The sequence below is a fragment of the Laccaria bicolor genome, genomic scaffold (genome assembly GCF_000143565.1).
Source record: "Laccaria bicolor S238N-H82 LACBIscaffold_45 genomic scaffold, whole genome shotgun sequence".
NCBI lineage: Eukaryota > Fungi > Basidiomycota > Agaricomycetes > Agaricales > Hydnangiaceae > Laccaria > Laccaria bicolor.
This window is the reverse complement of record NW_001889916.1, coordinates 245,740-267,760: the sequence shown is the minus strand read 5'-3', so window position 1 is coordinate 267,760 and position 22,021 is coordinate 245,740. Positions and strand designations below refer to the sequence as shown.

At 45.5% G+C, this 22,021-nt stretch overlaps 7 protein-coding genes across 7 annotated transcripts; 5 read left to right on the top strand and 2 right to left on the bottom strand.

The window, feature by feature from the left end:
* Positions 1–1,164: 1,164 nt before the first annotated feature.
* LACBIDRAFT_332889 (uncharacterized protein) lies at positions 1,165–2,537 on the bottom strand (the record flags this gene model as incomplete). Its single annotated transcript, XM_001887423.1, is given in 5 exon segments — positions 1,165–1,182; positions 1,455–1,877; positions 2,287–2,394; positions 2,441–2,506; positions 2,526–2,537. The coding sequence occupies 5 exon segments, from the start codon at positions 2,535–2,537 to the stop codon at positions 1,165–1,167; spliced, it is 627 nt and encodes a 208-aa protein (XP_001887458.1).
* A 2,173-nt stretch (positions 2,538–4,710) lies between these two features.
* On the top strand, positions 4,711–6,691 carry LACBIDRAFT_332888 (uncharacterized protein; the record flags this gene model as incomplete). Its single annotated transcript, XM_001887467.1, has 5 exons — positions 4,711–4,793; positions 4,844–5,051; positions 5,262–5,268; positions 5,334–5,514; positions 5,641–6,691. 5 exons carry the CDS (start codon positions 4,711–4,713, stop codon positions 6,689–6,691), a joined length of 1,530 nt encoding a protein of 509 aa, XP_001887502.1.
* Positions 6,692–6,974: 283 nt separating this feature from the next.
* Positions 6,975–8,371, bottom strand: LACBIDRAFT_332887 (uncharacterized protein; the record flags this gene model as incomplete). The annotated part of the gene is made up of 3 exons (XM_001887422.1): positions 6,975–7,075; positions 7,153–7,171; positions 7,223–8,371. The coding sequence occupies 3 exons, from the start codon at positions 8,369–8,371 to the stop codon at positions 6,975–6,977; spliced, it is 1,269 nt and encodes a 422-aa protein (XP_001887457.1).
* A 1,524-nt stretch (positions 8,372–9,895) lies between these two features.
* LACBIDRAFT_332886 (uncharacterized protein) lies at positions 9,896–13,501 on the top strand (the record flags this gene model as incomplete). The annotated part of the gene is made up of 7 exons (XM_001887466.1): positions 9,896–10,066; positions 10,120–11,560; positions 11,608–11,742; positions 11,796–12,267; positions 12,292–12,824; positions 13,116–13,175; positions 13,410–13,501. 7 exons carry the CDS (start codon positions 9,896–9,898, stop codon positions 13,499–13,501), a joined length of 2,904 nt encoding a protein of 967 aa, XP_001887501.1.
* Positions 13,502–15,335: 1,834 nt separating this feature from the next.
* On the top strand, positions 15,336–16,481 carry LACBIDRAFT_310352 (uncharacterized protein; the record flags this gene model as incomplete). Its single annotated transcript, XM_001887465.1, has 3 exons — positions 15,336–15,401; positions 15,455–16,171; positions 16,227–16,481. The coding sequence occupies 3 exons, from the start codon at positions 15,336–15,338 to the stop codon at positions 16,479–16,481; spliced, it is 1,038 nt and encodes a 345-aa protein (XP_001887500.1).
* Positions 16,482–17,348: 867 nt separating this feature from the next.
* LACBIDRAFT_310351 (uncharacterized protein) lies at positions 17,349–17,629 on the top strand (the record flags this gene model as incomplete). Its single annotated transcript, XM_001887464.1, has 2 exons — positions 17,349–17,393; positions 17,498–17,629. The coding sequence occupies 2 exons, from the start codon at positions 17,349–17,351 to the stop codon at positions 17,627–17,629; spliced, it is 177 nt and encodes a 58-aa protein (XP_001887499.1).
* Positions 17,630–18,725: 1,096 nt separating this feature from the next.
* LACBIDRAFT_310350 (uncharacterized protein) lies at positions 18,726–18,994 on the top strand (the record flags this gene model as incomplete). Its single annotated transcript, XM_001887463.1, has 2 exons — positions 18,726–18,788; positions 18,842–18,994. 2 exons carry the CDS (start codon positions 18,726–18,728, stop codon positions 18,992–18,994), a joined length of 216 nt encoding a protein of 71 aa, XP_001887498.1.
* Positions 18,995–22,021: the final 3,027 nt, after the last annotated feature.

Sequence of the window (22,021 nt, the reverse complement as noted above, 5' to 3'; positions counted from 1 at the left end):
CAGCTATTTTCAGTGAATTTTCAAAGGATCAAGTTCACCCTATAGCCTCTACTTGTGGCTTAAAATGTCAGAAGAAATCTGAAGAACCAGTCCACAAAAAATGGAGCCCAATGGATCAGTATTACAGCCTGGAGAAATAATTTTCATATTTTGTAAAAAGGACCCCAGACACCCTGTGACAGCTATGGAATGATGGTATGGTATGGTATGGAATGGTATGGAATGGTATGGTATGGAATGGAATGGTATGGTATGGTATGGAATGGAATGGAATGGTATGGTATGGTATGGAATGGAATGGAATGGTATGGTATGGAATGGAATGGTATGGAATGGTATGGTATGGTATGGTATGAGGTGGAATGGTATGTGGCATCCATACCATGGTATGATGGAATTGGTATGAGGGTCATACCACTCTGGAATGGGGTACCACTGAGGTTCCCTAATTCAAAGAATTGGATAACCCCATAGGTACCCAAAAATGGGTGACTGAAGTGGCCAAGCTGTCTCAGCTGTTATCCAAGCCAATGTCAAATAAAGTCACCTTGACTGAATGGTTAAATGCTGATGTACTTCAGCAGCTGATGGTCAGCTCCTGGGTTGAAGTCCCACAAGGTGATATCCTGCTTTTCATTAGTTGATCAACTTTTCCTATCATGACAGCTGAAAGCAAAACGATAGGCCATGCCAGATTGACACATATATAGGGCAAACTCTCAACTTTTATTGTGGTACTAGCATGACATCAACTTGGAGGTTGAAATTTAACACGTTGTGAGGACTCAGCAGCCCCAGCCATGACATCACTTTGAAATTTCGGGAGTCTGCCCTGAGCATGTTGATCTGCTGTGGCCTATCATTCTGCTTTCAGCTAGAAAGGCAAGGTTCTGACAGAGATCGGTATAGTAACCTGAGAACGGTCAAAAATGATTGCTGAAGCAAGTGCTCTTTCCACCCGGTCCAAGAAAGTTTCAATTGTATGTTGAGCAACCATGCCCAGGTGGGAAAGACATGGCCTTCATTTGATTTTCTTCCACTGTGCCCGGTTGCAAACTACATAGTGAACCAACTTCAGTATTGTAATCTAATCTTACTTGAACCCTGGTCCATCCCTTTTGTCCCTCCCCTTCCCCTTATCTGGGATAAATGGTCATAGTGCTTCTAAAGTAGCATCCATTGCTGCAATGAGATCATGGTCTGAATCAATTTGTTCACGCAACGGGTCTTTCTCCTGGCCAAAACATACTGATAATGGCTCATTGTTGCTATGCTCTCAGGCAGACATTTGAGTGCCTCTTGGTGAATTTCCCCATGATGCATAAGCTCCATCTGATCCATCTCGGTAAACTCATCACCCCTTGTCATCAATTTCTTGAAGGCAGCCTGCAAATTCCTAATTGAAGGGTTGGATGAAGCCTCTCCATGGCTCTTTACCACACTTTCCCAATTACCTGAACGACCTTGGCTACCACACCGGTGCAATCACCAATGCTATCATCAGACAGAACCTTGATATTGTATTTGTGACATAAACCCCTTGCATGTGGGGAGTTTGGATCCAAGTCCAACAATTCAGTCGAAGGTGGTGGGTGTGGTGTTATCCTCTCTTGAGTGTACACAAACACAGGGGCCGGGCCAAAAACGAAGGCATCACCTGGCCAAGTTGGCAGAATGGCAGCTCTTCCTTGGGCCTGGAGTTGTAATTTGCCCTCTTGTGATTTCGTCAGATGCTTCTGTGATCCCAGAGTACTAACAATCTGCTGTGTGTCTGGATGGTGGTTGGACCCCAAGGCACCAGGGGAAGACATGCCTGGTTTGTCAGAGGCAGGAGCTGGGGCAGACGTGCCAGGTGTTTGAAAATCAAAGATGGAATGCTGGGGTAAATGAAGTATGGACTTGTAAATCAAAAGGGGATCCTTTATTAGCCGAGGCTGGTGCAGGGTTGTCAGGCTTCTGGAAATTGAAAATGGATGGCTGATGAGCCAAGAACAGGGGAACAGGCAGCACATTCATTGAAGCGCCCACTTGTTGAAAATTGAAAATTGCTTCTGGAAATCGAAAATGGATGGCTGACAAGCTGAGGATGGGAGAACAGGCAGCACAGTCGTTGAAGTGCCCACTTGCTGAAAATCAAAAATTGATGGCTAACAAGCTGAGGCTGGGGATGCTGACTTTTTGAAACTCGAAAATGGATTGGTGAGCTGAGGCTGGGGTGAATGGGTTGGAACTTTCTTTGAAATCGAAAATGTATCTGTGACAGGGCAGTTAGTAGGAATCACCCACCAACACTGAGAGGCCTGACAATACAAACAGGCCATAGTTGATGGTGCCTGCTGATGGGCCGATGAGGGCCAATAACCCTGTGTTGATGAATTGGCCGATGTGATCCCACTATCAAGGTAAAGAAGGGTCGGCCAGCTACGTAGATTTAGCATACACCGATCAGTAGGAAGCTGCCTCGGGAAGTCAAGTCCCTGTATTTGTATATCGGCTGATAGCTAAGCTATGCAAGGTCAGCTGACAGTTTTGAACATTGTATTTGTATATCGGCTGATGGAAGATAGTTAAGCTATGCAAGGTCGGCTGACAGTTTTGAACATTGTATTTGTATATCGGCTGATGGAAGATAAGCTATGCAAGGTCGGCTGACAGTTGTGAACGTTGCTGGGTTGGTGATCGGCCAAGGGCCTTCACTTCTGATTAGCAGCTAGGCTATGCAAAGTCGGCAGACATTTTGAATTCGCCTGGGTTGGTGGTCGGCCGAGGGCCCTCAACTCTGGTTACCAGGGTCAGCTGGCGAGACCCACATGGTAGTCATGGTTCATGGATATCACCGAGTCGGCCGGACACGAGAATTTATGAACATCTCATCAGCCGATGCATCACTGAGGCCGGCATTTTCAAGCCGAATCGTTTTCAGCTTGGCCTTTAATTTAGCAGCCAAGCAGAGGCAGACCAGGCAGAACTTGCAGTTCAAATTTTCATGATCCGAGACAACATCGGTCAAACCAGCATTGATTAGTAAATTTTAACAAGAGTTGCAATAGGTGTAACTGACTTGTGGGATTTGAACCCAGGGCATACATACACGACATACCCTCGCAGCGTAACCACGAAGCCAAGCCAACATTGGAAGACGATCGCGGCCAGTATCTTTTACCTGCCTGCAATTTGAACCTGGGCGTCCAAGCTCGGCACTTTGTAAGTCACCCGTTCTCGGCATAAGACAACTAAGACAACTACCCGTTCTTGGGACTTTGGATGTTACAAGCCTTGGATTAGTAAATTTTAGCCAGCGTTACAAAAAGGCCGTCTTCGCTCTATGTGACTTCTGGGATTTGAACCCAGGGCATACATAGATACAATGCGTACACCTCCCACCTTGACCACTGAGCCAAGTCAATGATCCACCTGGCCTGAAAGCTCGGCACTTTGTAACTTACCCAGCGTAAGACAACTAACCTGGGTCTGCAAGCTCAGTAAGAATTGATTAGTAAATTTTAGCCAGAGTTACAAAAACAAAAGAGTTGCGATCGTTGCAAGTGACTTCTGGGATTCTAACCCAGGCATACATACACTCTGTACACCTCCAGCTTAACCACTAAGCCAAGCCAACGGTGGAAGACAATGTTGGTCGGTATCTTTTAACTGCTGACCATGTCATTCTAATAGCAGCAAGTAAAAAATTTGTTTAGGATTTAAACCGGCATACATAGGTCGGTCAGTATCTTTTACCTGCAGTAAGTAAAAAACTTTTCAAAACGCGAATCTATGACTTGTTCGGGATTTGAACCCAGGGCATACATACATATACTACGTACACCTCCCAGCTTAACTACTAGGCCAAGCCAACGTTGAAGACAATGTCGGTCAGTATCTTTTACCTGCCAACCATGTCACTCTAATAGCAGCAGTTAAAAGGACAAATTCTGTGCAGTGACTCCTTTCAATGTCTCTTTCCAGATGGCTGCAGTTACGTTTTTTCACGGGGGAAAATGGCAGAGAGGGAATAGTGGAGGAGGGAAAAGACCTCCTTCCATTTTTTATAACAAGCCTGTTGAAGTGAGGATTAGCGATGTTGCTGTGTGCTTTTCTTCCCATGTTTGTCTACTGTTGAAATGGCCAAAGGATATAATGATGATGTGTAGTGGGAACGAGGAAAATGTGGGTGTAGCGGGAAAGAGGAAAATGTGGCCGTCGAATAGCAAACGCAAACATTCATAACAGATTTGCATTTCCAGCTACGTAAAATAAAAAGTTGGCAGTAAGACTGGGATGAGCACACACCCAAGCCATAAAAGTCGGCCAGCAGGACTGGATAATAGTCAATTAGAAACACAATCTCATATTTCATACACTTCGCATACTCTTTAACGGCGGCTTCTTGTGAACTTTTAATTTTTATCACCTTCAATATGACTGCAAAATATCAAGATCTGTATGTCGCTGACAGCCTCATCATACATTGGTATAAAGGTAGCTTCAATATATACCACCATAACTGCGTTACCAGTTTAGTTACTTAGATGGACCGACGATAATTACAGACAGACATAATTACAGAGGAAGCTAATTAAGGTTTTGTCCTGTGATGCGATCATAACTGTTCCGCTATTTAAGCTATTTAAGGTTATTAAGGTCTGTTCTTTTCCGTTTCGTGTTCGATCTTCCGTGCCGATCGCGGGTCGTGACTCAAATGATGGGAAAATGAAGAAAAGGGAGAAAGACGTACTGCAGAGGCCGGCCGAGGAGTACAACAAGAAGGGAGTTGACCCGGAACTCAAGTCCAAGTAAGTTAATTTTCATTATTCTAACGTTGGCTTATCTGGACCTTTGATAGACTGGCTGTAAAGAACTGCACGGCTCGGATGCATGCATTTTCCAAGGAACTTTATGACACAATGGGTGTCCGGGTCTTTATCTTAGGATGTTATCTGAAGCCCGATGGTAATTTGGACGTCTCAACATACGACTTCAATCAAGAACTCGGGAATGGGAAAGACTTTATTGATAACCATAGCCGGACTTTCCATGAGGAAGGAATATCGGTATCTTCTTGGAGAGCACACAATGAAGAATACTATGGGTTGGAGGATCTTGCTTCGGCCGAAGGAGGACACTGATCCCGGGGTGCTATGACTTTGGAGAAGAACCTATACCTGGAACCTATTCTACCCGATCCATCGAAACCACCACTTAAAACTTCCCGTGATATTCGAATTTGGCGGCTGAATGTTCTTCATACATTTGTCAACCAGCACTATAGTAAGCCGGTCCCCAGAGATTTCTTGCCCTGTATCACTAAACATTTGTCTACTTAGATCTTGCAGCTGGGCAGAGTAAGGGATCGGCTCCTTGGACGGCTATTGGATCAAAGTTACTTGACTTCATTGATCTAGAATATATACCCCCGGCTTGGAGATCAGTAAATGGAGAAGGTAACAACTTTTACAAGTTTCTTGATCCCTCCAAATTCCCGATGGAAATGGTCACTGAAGCTCTCCAGTTTTGGTATGAACGTCAAGAACAACACAAAGTCGCCTTTCGATTTAAATCCTTTCTTGAGGGGAAAATGCTGCTGGAAGCACCTCCATGAAGGAAAATCAAAGTTCACGTTCCTAAACCTCATGTTCATAGTGTTGGGAAGGGCAAGAAGCCCAGCAGAAGCAAGGGTCAAAGGAGAGGCCGGGCAGCAACCGAGTCACCATCAGATGAGGAAGCCAGGCCAAAGAGAAAGGAAGGGGTGGAAGATCGGCAGTTCGATGACAACAGTTGGAAGGATTTGGATGTGGACAAGCCGGCCAAGAAACGAACCGAACAGTTTTCTAAGGATGACTGGACTCCTGATCGGGATGGCTCCGATGACGATGGAGAAGACTTGGACGTGGAGAAACCAACCAAGAAACCAACCAAACAGCATGACAAACATCGTGAGGATGGCTCCGATGATAGTGACTCAGACTCCAATAATGGTCAAGGGAGGCCAAAGCAGGATACTCTGACCGAGCCCACAGTGAAACCTAGCAGGGTCAACCCGACCTTGGAAGAGGATAGAGACTCGGGATCAGATTTGGGCTCAGATGATGCTACGATCACTGTAGATACCAGCCCCGAGCTTCAGCCTCGGTACAACGACACCCGGGCTCTCTCCCATGAAGTACCATCGGACACTGAGGTCTTGGCTGATGATACATTTTGGGAAGCTGACCTGGGCTGTGGGGTGGAGTCAGCTGATCGAGCGAAGAAGAGAAAATTCACTGATGAGGAGGATACACCCTGCAAGTTTCCTCGGTTAGAGAAGGGTTACAAACTTGGCCCGAGGAGTGCCCGACCAGGCAAAGTCAAATGCCGAGCTGCCTCAGCTGTTATCCAAGCCACTGTCAAACCAGCTCAAGCAACCAATCTGAGGTCAGACACAACCAAAGCTTCGAATAGCTTTGATTTCACTAAGTCAAGTGGTGTCAACGCAAAACGACCAGTCCCTTCAAAACAAAAGGAGTCAGAGGCCGGTCCCAGTCAGCAACCATCTATTGATGTCCCCACCAAGCCAAAACCAAAACCTCATCCTATCATGAAAGGCAAGGTTTCTACAGGGGAACTCGGTATAGTAACCCGAGAACGGTTGAAAAAGATTGCTGAAGAAAGTGTTCGTTCCACCCGGTCCAAGAAAGTTTCATTCGTCAGTTAAACCTATCATGTTTAATGATGTTAGTCATTCATGCCTGGGTGCGAAATACATAGCATGTTCAATGATGTTAGTCTGTGTCCGGTTTCAGCAGTGTCACTTTGTAGTTCATCATGTTTTCCTATCATGAAAGGCAAGGGTTGAAAAGGTGTTCGTTTGACTAATTGAGCTGGGAGGCTTGTCTTACGACCAATTAAATGTGAGCACTATCCGGCAGTGGGTATCTTCAACCATGCCCGGGTGCAAACTACATAGCGAACCAACCTCGGTCTTGTGATCTAATCTTCTACTTAAACCCTGGTCCATCCCTTTTGTCCCTCCCCTTCCCCTTGTCTGGGATCTCGTCTGGGATGAATGGCCATAGTCCTTCTAAAGTAGCGTCCATTGCTGCAACCAGATCACGGTCTGAATCGATTTGTTCACGCAACCTGTCTTTCTCCCTCCTCAAGGTGGCCAAAACATACCGATAATGGCTTGTTGTCGCTATGCTGTCAGGCAGGGATCTGAGCGCCTCCTGGTGAATTTATGACGAACCAGGTCCATATGATCCATCTCGGTAAACTCATCTCCCCTTGTCAACAATTTATCAAAGGCAGCCTGCAAATTCCTAATCGAAGGGTTGGATGAAGCCTCGGGGTCCATAGCTCTTTCCCACACTTTGCCAATTGCCTGAACGACCTCGGCTACCACGCCTGTGCGATCACCAATGCTGTCATCAGACACAACCTTGATATTGTACTTGCGACATAAACCCCTTGCACGTGGGGAGTTTGGATCCAAGTCCAACAATTCGGTCAAAGGTGGTGGGCGTGGTGTTGTCCTCTCTTGAGTGTAGACGAAGACAGGAGCCAGGCCGAAAACGAAGGCATCGCCTGGCCGAGTTGGCAGAATGGCAGCTCCTCCTTGGCCCTGGAGTCGTAATTTGGCCTCTTGTGATTTTGTCAGATACTTCCGTGATCCCAGAGTACTATTGGACCTTGAGGCGCCAGGGGAAGACATGCCTGGTTTGTCAGAGGCAGGAGCTGGAGCAGACGTGCCAGGTGTTTGAAAATCAATGGAAGGCTGAACAGCCAAGGCCGGGGTAAATGAACGATGGACTTGAAAATCGAAAGGGGATCCTTTATTAGCCGAGGCTGGTGCAGGGTTGTTAGGCTTTTGGAAATCGAAAATGGATGGCTGACGAGCCGAGGACGGGGGAACAGGCGGCACATTCGTTGAAGTGTCCACTTGCTGAAAATCAAAAATCGATGCCTGACGAGCCGAGGCTGGTGCAGGGATGTCAGGCTTTTGGAAATCGAAAATGGATGGCTGACGAGCCGAGGACGGGGGAACAGGCGGCACATTCGTTGAAGTGCCCACTTGCTGAAAATCAAAAATCGATGCCTGATGAGCCGAGGCTGGTGGAGATCTGCCAGGCTTCTGGAAATCGAAAATCGATGGCTGATGAGCCGAGGACGGGGAAACAGGCGGCACATTCGTTGAAGTGCCCACGTGCTGAAAATCGAACATTGATGCTTGATGAGCCGAGGTTGGGGCAAAAGCTGAAGTACCGACTTTCTTAAACTCGAAAATGGATTGGTGAGCTGAGGCTGGGGTGAATGGGTTGGAACTTAGAGCAGGGGTAGGTTCTTTGAAATCGAAAATGGATCTGTGAGGAGCCGAGGATGGGACGTCCACTTCCATCACTAGTTCGGATTCTTGGCTCTGTCCTATGGAGTGGTACCTACCACTTTTATGATAAAACCTGGGCATTTGCCTGCACAGTCTTTTCAATCCCCCCAAGTGAAATATGAAATGAAATGCCTAGGCTATTTCATTCTTGCTTTGCAGCTATTTCATTCCTACCCACCACATTTTTCATTTCTCCTTGGCAATGAAATGCATTTCATTCTTTTGCCTGTGCTTTTTCATAACTTTTTCATTCTTTGCCAACTTTATTTCTTTTCTTTTCATTCTTTGCCAGTATCATTTCATTCTTTTGCCTGCGCTTTTTCATAATTTTTTTTTCATTCTTTGCCAGTCCTATTTCATTCCATTGCCTGCACCTTTTCATAACTTATTATTTCATTGTTTGCCATGTTTAAGGTTAGGGTTGCACTTAAAAAAAATGAAACTCATTTCATTGCTTCTCTAAGCCTTTTCATAACTAGACACATTATTTGTTTGTAAATAATAAACATATGTATTCTCAAATTATTAGCTATAGTTTGACCTAATCAACCCCTGGCTTGTGATCTTTACATTTGTTTGTATTTGAGGCCATAATCTAACTTAATTGAGCAATAAACATGTAAATTGAGGCAACTAAAAGATCACATGTCTTATATTTTGATCCCATCATAACCAAACAAATACATAAGTTATGAAAAAGCACAGGCAAATGAATGAAATAAGACTGACAAAGAATGAAAAAAATTATGAAAAAGCGCAGGCAAAAGAATGAAATGATACTGGCAAAGAATGAAAAGAAAAGAAATAAAGTTGGCAAAGAATGAAAAAGTTATGAAAAAGCACAGGCAAAAGAATGAAATGCATTTCATTGCCAAGGAGAAATGAAAAATGTGGTGGGTAGGAATGAAATAGCTGCAAAGCAAGAATGAAATAGCCGAGGCATTTCATTTCATATTTCACTTGGGGGGATTGAAAAGACTGTGCAGGCAAATGCCCAGGTTTTATCATAAAAGTGGTAGGCACTAGTGTCCTATCGGCCACCCAGAATTTAGGTTTGGCTAGTTTTCTGTCACCAACTGGAACTCACCACTTGGTTGAAGAGGGGGTAGAGCCTCGGCCGTTCCTAAGATATGGTTAGAACTGCTCAGCCGACAAGAGTACATAAAACTTACCATCCTTCATTTCTTGGTCTTTCATCACAGCTTCTGTTTATCTACATTAAGTAGACAATCCTTGGTGTGGAGTAGGGACAATACCTGGATTTGTTAAAGACATATCAGTCAGAGAGTAGATAGCTTTTCCTGGGATTGCACTGTGTGGTTGGTGATGAAGACACATTGTTTTTCAACGGTGGGAAAGCAAGCCACTGCAGATCGGCCATGGAACATTCTGCGGATCTCGGTTGAACATTGTATGGATCTTGGTTGAAGTAACGCCACCACATGACCGCGTTTACAACTTCGTAATTTCACATTCACCATTGTCCCATTCCGACGCGCACATTCACCACCCTCAATCGTCCCATTCCCACTTACCATGTCCACTGCTGAACTTGCTCAAGCCGCTCAACAGGCCCATACCCTCACTCCCGGGTTCTTGGAGGATGTTAGGGTGGCCACCTCCACGCTTTTGAACTTTTACAACCGTCACAGGGAAGGTCTTCTGGCCCACCAACGGACGGTGGAAGAGGATGCATACGGGAAAGCTGTGAGTGACTAACAATGATTTGTTGACTGAAATTGGATCTCTTTCTCCTACAGGAACGATTTGTATGTTTGCTCATCGACAAGAATATGTGGTATAACACGGCCCAGTGGCTCAACCACCCTTGGATTTTGGCGTACACGGAAATGGCCCGAGCGGGACCATCGGTTGATTGGACCAAAATGTTCTCGATCCCACAACCCACCACCCCTACCTTCTTTATGGAAGGTTATGCCGGTCCCTCTCCCCCTTTACCTCCATCTTCGACCGATTCATTGCTCCCAGTCACAGTCCCAACTCCCCCATTGCCGGTACCGACAGCTTCATCATCGCTCCTGGCCCCAACAAAACCAACGCGTCAGGCAAAATCAACCGATCCTGTGCCAGCAGCTGAAACGAAGTCCAAGAGTAAGACAAAGTCTGGGCGAAGGAAACCCAAGGCCGGGTCCAGCGCCCAGCCACAATCAGAGGTGACTCCTAACAACACCGCTGCCCCAGTCCAAAGCAAAAAAAGAAAAGGGGACTCGATCGAAGCCAGGCCAAAGAAGACCAGAGTCGTGAGCGCGGAGTTCATCAACAGCAGCAGTGATGAGGAAACATTGAAGCCGAAGTCGGAGTCACTTCGACCGGTTGGTGGGGAAGCAAAGGCGGTTAAACCCAAGTCCCAGCCCCATTTCTCCCGCATGACACCCAGTGCCGGCTTCAGTCTCATCCAAAGGCCCAAGTTAGACCCCGACGCCAGTCCTCCCAAGACCGCCATGGCCGCTTTAAGGCAAGCCAAAACTGCCAAACGTCTTGCAAATCAGAATGCCGCGATTGCAAAAGGCAATTATCAGCTTGCGGATATCCCCTGTGAGGCCTGCAGCAAACGCCAAGATCGAGACATTGTTCCATGCGCTATCCATTCCCCCCCACAACAAGGATCCTGCTTCACCTGCAGTATGGGTAAGACGACCTGCACATATGCAGTAACCAAGAAAAAGGACACCGACAGTGAGGTCGAAGACGAGATCCAAAAGGGGTTGCAGGATCTTGAAACGGCCACAGTCTCCAGGGGAGATGCCCAAGTGAAGATTGTGAGGAAGAAAGCGAGGTCAAAGAAGCCGCAGGTGAAGAAGGTGAAGCCGGATGTCAAAGAGAAGGGCAAGGAGGATGTCGAAATGGCCGCAGTCGGGCATGATGTGGAGCATGCAATTGACGTGGACATGGAGGTTGGTCTGACAATGGGAAAGGGGAAGTCCGAGGGTGGTATCGACATAGAGATGGCCGAAGTCAAACATGAGGAAACCGAGGTCGGTGCCATTCCAAAAGCCGACAAAGATGTGGGCCGGGTGACTCCCACCATAATCATTGAGCCACCCACACCACACACATCAGCGATTTTCAAGAGCACTGAGACCGAGGTCGGTACCAACACTGACAAAGGAAAGGGCCGGGAGATTGGGCCGCCAGCCAGTGAGATGGAGTGGATCGTGCCCGAGTTAGCAATGCGGCCGGGTAAAAAATTCATGAAACTCATTATTCTTTGCTGACTTCGTTTATAGAATTGGGCTTGGCTGTCAATTATATCCAACAAAGCTTTACACCCCCACCTGTTGAGCGCACGTCCCGGCCAGAAGGTTCGCGTTTGGTATCCCGTTCTCGGCAGGTCAGCCCACCAGATCCCAAGGAGGTTCATCGTAAGTTTCAAGTTGTTTTCTCATTTCCCATGATTCTCAACTTGAAAACTTAGTTGACACGACACTCTATCAGAAGAAGATTGACTTTAGGTCCTTGAGCCCCCCACCGAACTTCGACATGCAGACGATGCAGCAGGAGATCAGAAGACTTGCTCATGGCCAAGCCGACCTCCAGCAGAAACTCCGAGACCAACAAGCGCAAGTCAGCGTCATGGAGTCGTCTACCCCTACTATGCGAGAGTATTTGGCATTTGTGGTCCAAAAACAAGATATTGACGCAAGTGCCCTTCTCCCCCCGGCGGTTGACTCACCCGTGACCCTGTCACAACGTCTTTTGGCGCTCGAAGAGATTACCCGGTGTATTCAAGATCAAGATTTGGCTAGCCGTCCTCTGTCGGAGAAAATTGCAAGTCTAGAGACCTCCGTTTGGTTTCAGGAAGAAAAAATCACTGGAGCGACTCGCCGGATGGACCGTATTGAAGAGTCTGCCCACATGCATTGGAAGGAAACACAAGAAGATTTGCAGTCCATCTGAAGTGATCACCAGAGACTGGAAGCCGAGGTGAGGGAAGCCGTCAAGACACTGGAGAACAAGTGGGAGACTACACCAGCTGCGTTACAAGAGAGTCTCACCCAGGGCTTTGAGAAACTTGCAAGCCGCATCGAAACTGCCGAGCTAATGCTCCACGACCTCACCAAATCAGTCACTACTATTTCGGAGCTCAACCAATCAAGTCTGGAATCGCTCATTATCCAGTTCCTTGGCAACAAGGAGAAGAAGCACACTGGCATCAATACCGATCACTCAGTCTCACCCGACCGCGGTCAGAAAAGCCAGCAGGTACAAGTCTCCCCGACCCTGGGTGTCGTTCTGCCAAACCCAGTTTCAACCGATCACGCGCAAGTCTCTCCAACCCTGGCCGTCTTTCTGCCTCCAGCATCTGAGAGCCCAGCGGTCCTTCTGTTGGTGCCAAACCCAATTCCTCCAACCCGGGCAAGTTCGCCCGGTCCTTACATTGGGGGTAATAGGAAGTCACCTCGGCTACAGAAACTCGAACCCACACTTCAAACCCCCGCACAGAGTAAGTCTTCTACTTGGTGAGGATTCAAAAATCTGACTGCCAGCAAGTTACAAACAATGATGTCCAAACTGTCCAAACTCCGTCTACTTAATAGTTAGTAGCATACATGTATATTTTTTGGACAATCTTCAATTTTTTTTTGGGCATATTTAATATGAAGTCCTGTGGTGGACATAATAATGAAAGCAGTAAGGCCTCGGCTTCTTTCACGACCCAGTAAACTGTGACCGGCAGAGAAAAGCAGGGGGATCTTGGAGCAACTTTGTCCAATGGAGACTGGCATAGTAACAGCTTGGCGTTTATTTCAGGCAGCCGAGTGCGGTTGTTTGAGCCAGACCCGTTCCAACATGGGTATGTTTACAAGAAACATTGGTCGGTATAAACTTGGTAGGGATTTTGAACCGGGGGTGTGCATAATATATCTCACTGCCTTGTGAACGTCACCGTGCTCGGCTTCTTGGGAAGTCATGGACCCAGTAAACTGCATGACCGAATACTGGACCATGACCGGCAAAGAAAAGCCGAGGTAATGTTTGAGCAACTTGGCAAATAAAACCTGAGTGAAGACGAAACTCGGCCGTATAGTGTCAACTGGATGGGACCAGGTTGGGCTGATCCACGCTGCATGGGATTCAAAGCTCTTCAGCAGACCCATGACACATGAGCCCATTCCATGAAGAGACGGGTTGACCCAGGATCCAAGGCATATTTAATTCATGGGGTACTAGCTGACTGACCATGTCACCGTGCTCGGCTTCTTGGTAGGTGATGGACCCGACCCAGTAAACTGCATGATGACCAGCAATGAAAAGCCGAGGTAAACTTGGCAAATAAAAATGAGACGGCTGTGGGCTGATCCACAATCCATGGGATTTAGAGCTCTTCAGCTGACCCATGACACATGTTGAGCCCAATCCATGAAGAGATCGGTTGACCCAGGATCCAAGGCATTTTTAGCTATGTCAATTCATGGGGTACACTTCTCAGCCGATGCACAGTACCAGTCCTAAGAGAGTCTTGATGGCCGGTCCACCTTTGATGGGGTCAACTGATCCATGGGCTCATCAGCAGGCACCATCAACTATGGTCTGTTTGTATGGTCGGGGGGCTCAGTATTAGTGGGGTAAGGTAACTAATACTTGTGTCTGTGAGGAGCCAAGGATGGGACGTCCACTTCCATCAATAGTTCGGATTCTTGGCTCTGTCCTATCGGCCACCCACAATTTAGGTTTGGCTAGTTTTCTGTCACCAACTGGAACTCACTTGGTTGAAGAGGGGGTAGAGCCGCAGCCGTTCCTAAGATATTGTTAGAACTGGTTAGCTGACAAGAGTAGATAAAACATACCATCCTTCATTTCTTGGTCTTTCATCACAGCTTCTGTTTATCTACATTAAGTAGACAATCCTTGGTGTGGAGTGGGGACAATACCTGGATTTGTTAAAGACATATCAGTCAGAGAGTAGATAGCTTTTCCTGGGATTGCACTGTGTGGTTGGTGATGAAGACACATTGTTTTTCTCTGTGGATCTCGGTTGAAGTGATGCCAACACGTGACCATGTTTACAACTTTGTAATTTTACATTCACCATTGTCCCATTCCGACATGCACATTCTCCTCAATTGTCCCATTCCCACTTACCATGTCTACTGCTGAACTTACTCAAGTGGCTCAACAGGCCCACACCCTCACTCCCGGATTCTTGGAGGATGTTAGGGTGGCCACCTCCACCCTTTTGAACTTTTACAAGTGTCACAGGGAAGGTCTTCTGGCTTACGAACGGACATTGGAAGATGATGCATATGGGAAAGCTGTGAGTGACTACCAATAATTTATTGATTGAAATTGGATCTCTTTCTCCTACAGGAATGACTTGTACATTTGCTCATAGACAAGAATATGTGGTATAACATGGCCCAGTGGCTCAACCACCCATGGATTTTGGCGTACATGGAAATGGCCTGAGCAGGACCATTGGTTGATTGGATCAAAGTGTTCTCGATCCCACAACCCACCACCCCTACCTTCTTTATGTTCCCCGATTGCAGGCCAGGTCCAGCGCCCAGCCATGATCAGAGGTGACTCCTGGCAACACCGCTGCCCCTCCACCTCAGTCCAAAGCAAAAAAAGAAAAGGGGACTCAATTGAAGCCAGGCCAAAAGACTAGAATCATGAGTGCAGAGTACATCAGCAGCAGCAGTGAGGAGGAACCAGTTAAGCTGAAGTCATAGCTGAGGAATCCAAGATTGATGTTGAGTTTGATGATGCCCTGAATATCAAAGAAGTTACAACTGCAGCCTTTTCACTGTTAGGTGAAAATGGAATCATCTGTGCTTCAGACAACCATGCATGTAATGAGTGTACTCAGAAACACAGAAAGACTAGTGATGTTGTTGATGTAGTTTTCGATGATCCAGCAGCAGTTGTTGGTGTTGATGCAACAGATGATGATATACCTGCATTGGTCACAGCTCATGAGGAACCAGAAGTTGATCTACATCAAGGTGATGAGATGAATATTGATAATATTCGTGATACCAATTTGGTTACTCTTGATGGTGTTGTAATGGGCCCTCAGGTAAATGAATTGATGATATTCTAGAAACTCTATTAATCATAATTGTTTGACAGTGTTGTACTTATGATGACTGTTCAAATGATCTCTCTCATGCTCGAGGTGGATCTTTATGTGACATACATCACAATATGCTTGCTTCACGATGCTTAGTTCAGGATTGTCATAATCAGAGAGTTCAAGGTACACTTGCCTGTCAGGAACATCAACTACAATGGAAGAAACATTCTAAAAACAGCAACCGCAAAAATCAATCTGGAGTTCGTAGAATGTTACAAAGGCCTGCAGAGAATCATCCTTGGCAACCTAACCGTAGAGGGGCAAATCCACAACAACATGATGATCTAAATGCTGATCCACCTCACTCAAAAAACTACTTTAGTCCAGATCAGTTTTATTGTGTTGAAACTATTTGTGCTCCTTGTGGGGTGGTTATTGCCTGGACTAAATTTGACAAGTCAGAATCACCAACAAATATACTAAACTTCTTGGGATCAGTATATCCAACTGAAGAGTCATGGCCTGCCTATATCTGCATTGACAAAGCCTGCCAAGTTCTTCAAACTGCAGTGGCTAATGGAAGCTGGGAGATCTGGAAAAAAACCACCAGATTTATTGTTGATTCTTATCATTACATCAATCACCGAGTGACAGATTATCTCTGCCGAAAATACTGTAATCCATCACCAGGAGATGGATCTGCTCCAAATCTGGTAGTTATGGCCTTTGACAAAAAAGGGAATCCATATGTAAAACGGGCATTCAATACACAGGTATCTATCATTCAATTCTATACTGATTTTCCGGCCACTAAGATCAATATTTAAGGTTTGTGAACAGCTCAATGCATGGCTTGGTGGATATCAATCAATTCTCAAATGCATGACCCCAGGCAACTTTAACTGGTTTTTGCACTCTATGTTATTTTATCATACCAAATATGTTCTCCGAAAACAGCTGGTGAAGAAAAAGAGAGAAGAAGATGCAGAGGAACTGAAGAGACAGCAGGAAGAGGATGCTGAAGAAGAGGAAGGCTTGGGATTGGATGAGGAAATTGTAGAAGAGGATGAAGAGGATGAGTAAACCCTAAATAAATGTAAAAATAGCAAGGAAAGACAAGAGAAGTGTATATAGTTCTGTAAAAAATAGCAAGGGAAGAAGAGAGAAGTGTATATAGTTGTGTAAATGTACAATATGATGCTTATTGTGTGTCTATTCCACTGGAATGAAGTCTTTATTAAGCCCTTGGCTCCAAAATATTCATTCCTGTCTATTCCTGTGCCATTCCTGTGGATTCCACTGGAATCCAGTGGAATGCCTTCATTCCTGCAGGAATCAGTGGGGCATGATGAAGTACTGAGATAAGGGATGGATGATGTGCCTGGATGCACAATGGATAATGTGCCTGGACGCAGTTGGTAACTTTCTTTGTTTCATAATATTTCACAGATTTGAAGACTGACTACCTATCTACAGACAAAGGAATCAAGGATGACAATTTCCTTGGACATTTGTGGACCCAAATCCTTGGTATGGCATTGGAATACTCTATGATTGCTATCAGTCTATCAGTCACGCCGAAGAAGCCTTCTCTTGTGTTCTTCATATACAGTTGAGTGCAAAAAGAATGAAGGTTGGTTCATTTTTCTGGTTCTTTCTAAGAATCTATTGTACCTCAAATGTATTTGTGTATTCTTTTACATTATGTAGTTGTGTTATGCTTCCCTTGGTATGGACTAATTTCAGTGAAAGCTGGAGCTTTGAGAAGGTTTTTATTCTGGAGGCCATTTTTGGCATCTGAAAAAAAAAATATGCGCTAACTGGGGAGGTGGCCAGAACATACCTCTGGTCAACCTGAATGAGCCTATCAAAGAATCAGTCAAAAATACTGAGTGGTTAAGTCTGTAGAGGCTTTGGAAAATGGCTAGTTTTGTCTAAAACAGGCCAAAAATGACCAAAATAGCACAAAATGACCTTTTTCTGGAGGCTCTACAAGCATAACCACTCAGTATTTTTAACTAATTCTTTGATAGGCTCATTCAGGTTGACCAGAGGTATGTTCTGGCTACCTCCCCAGTTAGTGCATATTTTTTTTTCAGATGCCAAAAATGGCCTCCAGAATAAAAACCTTCTCAAGGCTCCAGCTTTCACTGAAATTAGTCCATACCAAGAGAAGTGTAACACAACTACATAATTTAAAAGAATATACAAATACATTTGAGGTACAATAGATTCTTAGAAAGAACCAGAAAAATGAACCAATCTTCATTCTTTTTGCACTCAACTGTAGATAAAGGTCAGCCTTACTTACTCCATCGTTATTAACCTTGTGTCCATTTTGCTTTCCCAGCAGATTCCTCATGCCCTTTGCAAGTTTCTCAATTGAGGCTGGTGTGGACAATGCGACAACAATGTGGGTGGAGGATTGAAGGATGATGAACTCAGTATGTCAATCATTCTTCAAATAATTTCTGTGGTACTAACATTCATGTAAAGCATCAATAACGACAAGGACCCTGCTAAACTGGAAGCAGCCACTCCTCAACAGCTCCCTGATTGAGAGGGTGTCCTTGTCTTACTCATACAAGCAATCACGTTCGACATTTTAGGCTGTTAATGTGTCAAGTTAGGTATCTGTAGCGTGTTAGTAGACAAGACATTCAATTAGACAGCGATCAAAACAACTGTTACATGAATTCCAATAGAAACACACGCTGTAATGCCTTAAGTTAGATCTGTGATGTGTTAGTAGAGGAGACATTCAGTTAGACACCCATTGAATTAATTGTTAATAGAAACATGTGCTAATGGCATGTGAGGTGCTACTTCCAAGCTATGGTTCTGTATAAAATACTAAACAACAGCTCTATCACTGTAAATCACCCAGCTTCCTTGCTTAATGGCCTGAGGTAGAGGCAGAAAACCAACACAGCAGCCAGCACCTTGTACAGGTGGCTGTAGAGCAGCACCAGTCAAATTTTGTGAGGATCCTGGTTCTGGAGAAGAATTCTACTTCACCGGCATGGACAAACATTCTCCCAATGGAGATGTACCAGATGCACCACGACCAGTCTCTCCTCCCATTAGTGTTGAGCGCTGGCTCTGCTACCTCCACTCGACCTCCAACACCTTCAGAACAACCCTCATTATCTTCATGGAGCCGAACAGCCCCTGATATCAATTTTTTCTATGAACGCAGATCAAAGTTTGCCCCAGTGACCAGAACTCTATCCAAGACATGCAAGTATGTGGCCTTCCATAGTTCGACAACTCCTGTTGCTTTTATGTGAGGACCTCAAGGACAAAGACATTCCCCACCGAACAAAGATGCACAAACTTATTATCAAGGCATGGGAGGCGTATTTCAAGGACCTAAAACAGGAATTAGCTGTATGTTGTTTCAGTTGACCATTTTGTTTCCTTGTATTCACCAATTACTCTAGGATGCACCAGGACAAATTTCATACATGGGGGATATCTGGCCAACAAAAGCTCAGTACCCATACCTGGCCATTACCACACATTGGATACATAGAGACAAGTCTACCAAAGGTCTTCAGCTGTGTTCTGCACTAATCGCATTTCACTGTCTTTGAGGAAGCCACAACAGGAACAGGCTAGCAAGGATTGTACTCCATCTCTTGGATCAAGTTGGGATCACGGTCAAGGCATGTCTATGTTTCATTTTCTTACCCCTTCCTACTTCATGCTTATTTGGACAGGGAGGCCATTGGACCCTCAATAACTGCTCACTCAATGATGCCTTCCTGACAGAACTCGAGATACTTCTACGCTCTCATGAGGTTGAGTTCAATCACAAGGAAAATCATATATGATGTTTCCCACACATTACCAACATATGTTCAACTCATGTTATTGAAGCCTTTACTAACATCGCCCTGGTAGATGATACAGGGGAATTTATTGCATCTGCATCAGGCCCTACAAGCAATCCTGATAATCAGACTTATGAAGAAGCGGTTGTTCACGACCCAATTGCATTGTGTCAGAGTACCATATGAGCAGTATGTGCCTCAGGTCATTGATGTGAGCACCTGGCAGAAGTAATAGATGATGGAAACAAGAAAGGGTAGTTCAAGTCAACTGAGGATCCGACCGTGACCATACAAGTTAAGCCAGCACAACTTGTACATGACATGAAGGTTCAGTGGGACTCCCTTTATTTCATGATCAATCAGTTTCATAAACTATGCCTGGTCACTTTAGTCACCCATTTTTGGGTACCTATGAGGTACATCAATTCCTTGAAGACAAAAATACAATATCTTCCCAATCCCTGATCTGTCGCATCATAAGATCCACCTCGGCCTTGGCATGTTCAATCCTTTCCACAATGAGTTCCCGCGCTTTCTCCAATTGTGCTTTAAGCTGGCTGACATCCTCGGGTGATAGGTTTGACGTCTCAATGTTCGTTCGCACAAGTGGCAAAGCACCATCTTCAGCCCACTTATACCACTTGGCTGACTTGCTAAGCATGTAGTAGATTCCCTCCTTCGGATAGCTCTTAGGAGTCGTCCACCATGGAAACTCATATGAAGGCCAAATGGAATCTCTTCGAATCACCATGTCAGGGTGAAGTGGGTCATGCTGAATACAGCTTCTATGGAATGCGGGGACCTCAAACTGGGGCCAACATCAGCAAGAAAAATAGCCTTCAGGATGGCTTACCTCATGCCCATGAATGAAGGCCATTCCAATACTATCAATCATGAAGCCCTTTCCAAAGGAACAAGGTTAGTCGTGACTGGATCCAGAGAAATCATATGGCTCACCACTTCGGCCACATAATACTCATCCCATGAGATTTGGAACTCGGGCTCGATAGGCTTTGCAAGCTTAGCTGTGTGAATGGCCCTAAACCGAGATGACCAGTAGTCGAGCACTTCCTGGAACTCTTGTGGGTTCTCCCACAGGAGACGTTTACCAAAATGTGCGTCAAACTTTTGACCTTGAATCATATCCTTCATCCAGTCAATTTCAACCTGCAGCACAGGGGTACTGGTGTAGAGAGTACTGGTGTAGAAGACATGGTAGTGTTGGATAAAGATGGATGATAATCTAATTCAACCAAGATTAGGTAATGCAATAGACTGGCACATGACACTGGCATTTATAAATTCTTTGGTGGCCTGGAAGGCAAGCTCTTTCCACATACTGATATGTCCCTCCGCGAAGGAAACATGTCCCGGCTTGTCTGGCACCAAGTCCCTCAGCCTGGCCCACTCCTTGGCTTTGTTGATGAAAAAGAGCCGGGTCCAGTTCATTTCGTTTGGGATCAAGGTATGCTCTTCCAACCATCGGTCATACCGAGCTTTTGCTCTAAGCCAATTCACCCGATATACTATTGGGTTGTCTTGTTTCAATTCATCTAGAGGAATAAAAGTGATTGGATCTGACCTTGTTCCATGTAAGTTGAACCCAACGAATCATCAGCCACGGCCATATTCCAGAACCATGGCAAAGCAATATTTCTTTGACCCCGGGTGTTGCCATCGTATACCGTAGTTAGTGCCCTTGTATCTTTTTTCCCTATTGGCTTGTATCAGTCACAAGTGCCCTGAGGAGCATTGAGCTGATTGAGAGCCCATCGAGCTTGGTTGTATGCCTGGAGAGCACTTTTCATATTGCGATCGGATCCTTGTACAGCATTGTAAGCCCGAGTTACATGTTTTTTTGATTTCTCTGATCGAACTCTCCTGCAGTAAAGGAATGACTTGTAACCGATGGCTTCCCATAAACGTTTGAGAGCGTTATTTGCCTGGGCCACTCTCAATTCTATCTCTACGCACCGGGCTTCTCCCAGTGATGTAGGCAGAAGGGCTGATTGGAATGAGGATGGTAAGAGGATTTGTTGATGTTCGGCCGATCCATACCCCCGATCAGGCAAACTGGGTATGGGTACTGGCATCTCCTCTCCATCACAATCGCTCCAGTCATCGTCATCCATGATCTCCTCTGAGTATTATAATTATGTATGAATCCAACACACGAGGAATGTGGGACATGGAACAAGGTCAGTGCCCAACAACACCCATGACATGGCAACGTCATGGGCCAATGGTATGTGTACCACCACCCCATCACTCCGTTCTCACCACGACAGGCGCCGATGACTCCAGGACAATGGCATGGCGACCCAGCGCCACCCATGACACGATGGAGGTCTTTACCTTCCCTGGGTTATTCCGTATGGAATCCATGGAATCCATGTTGGCTGAGGACCCAGCCATTTTCTTATTCCATAGACCTCATGGATTCCATATGGAATGACCATGGAATGGTCATGGAATGATTAATTCCATATGGACTCCAACACCACTCCATATGGATTCCATTGGATTGCACATGGAATGCAGGCATATCCACCTTGGATTCCATGGAGCAGTCCACATGGATTCCATGGATGACCATTATACCATTAGAATACAGTATTTATAGTGTCCTTACTATATTTAAGTAAAAATAGAAATTTTACATCTACAGGAATTGAATTCTCAACCTCGTCAATATTAGCAGTGCTCAAACCAACTGAGCCACAAAGGCATTATTATATGGTAAAGTAAAGGTATGTATATACCGCCTTTTGTCACGTGGTGTCTCAA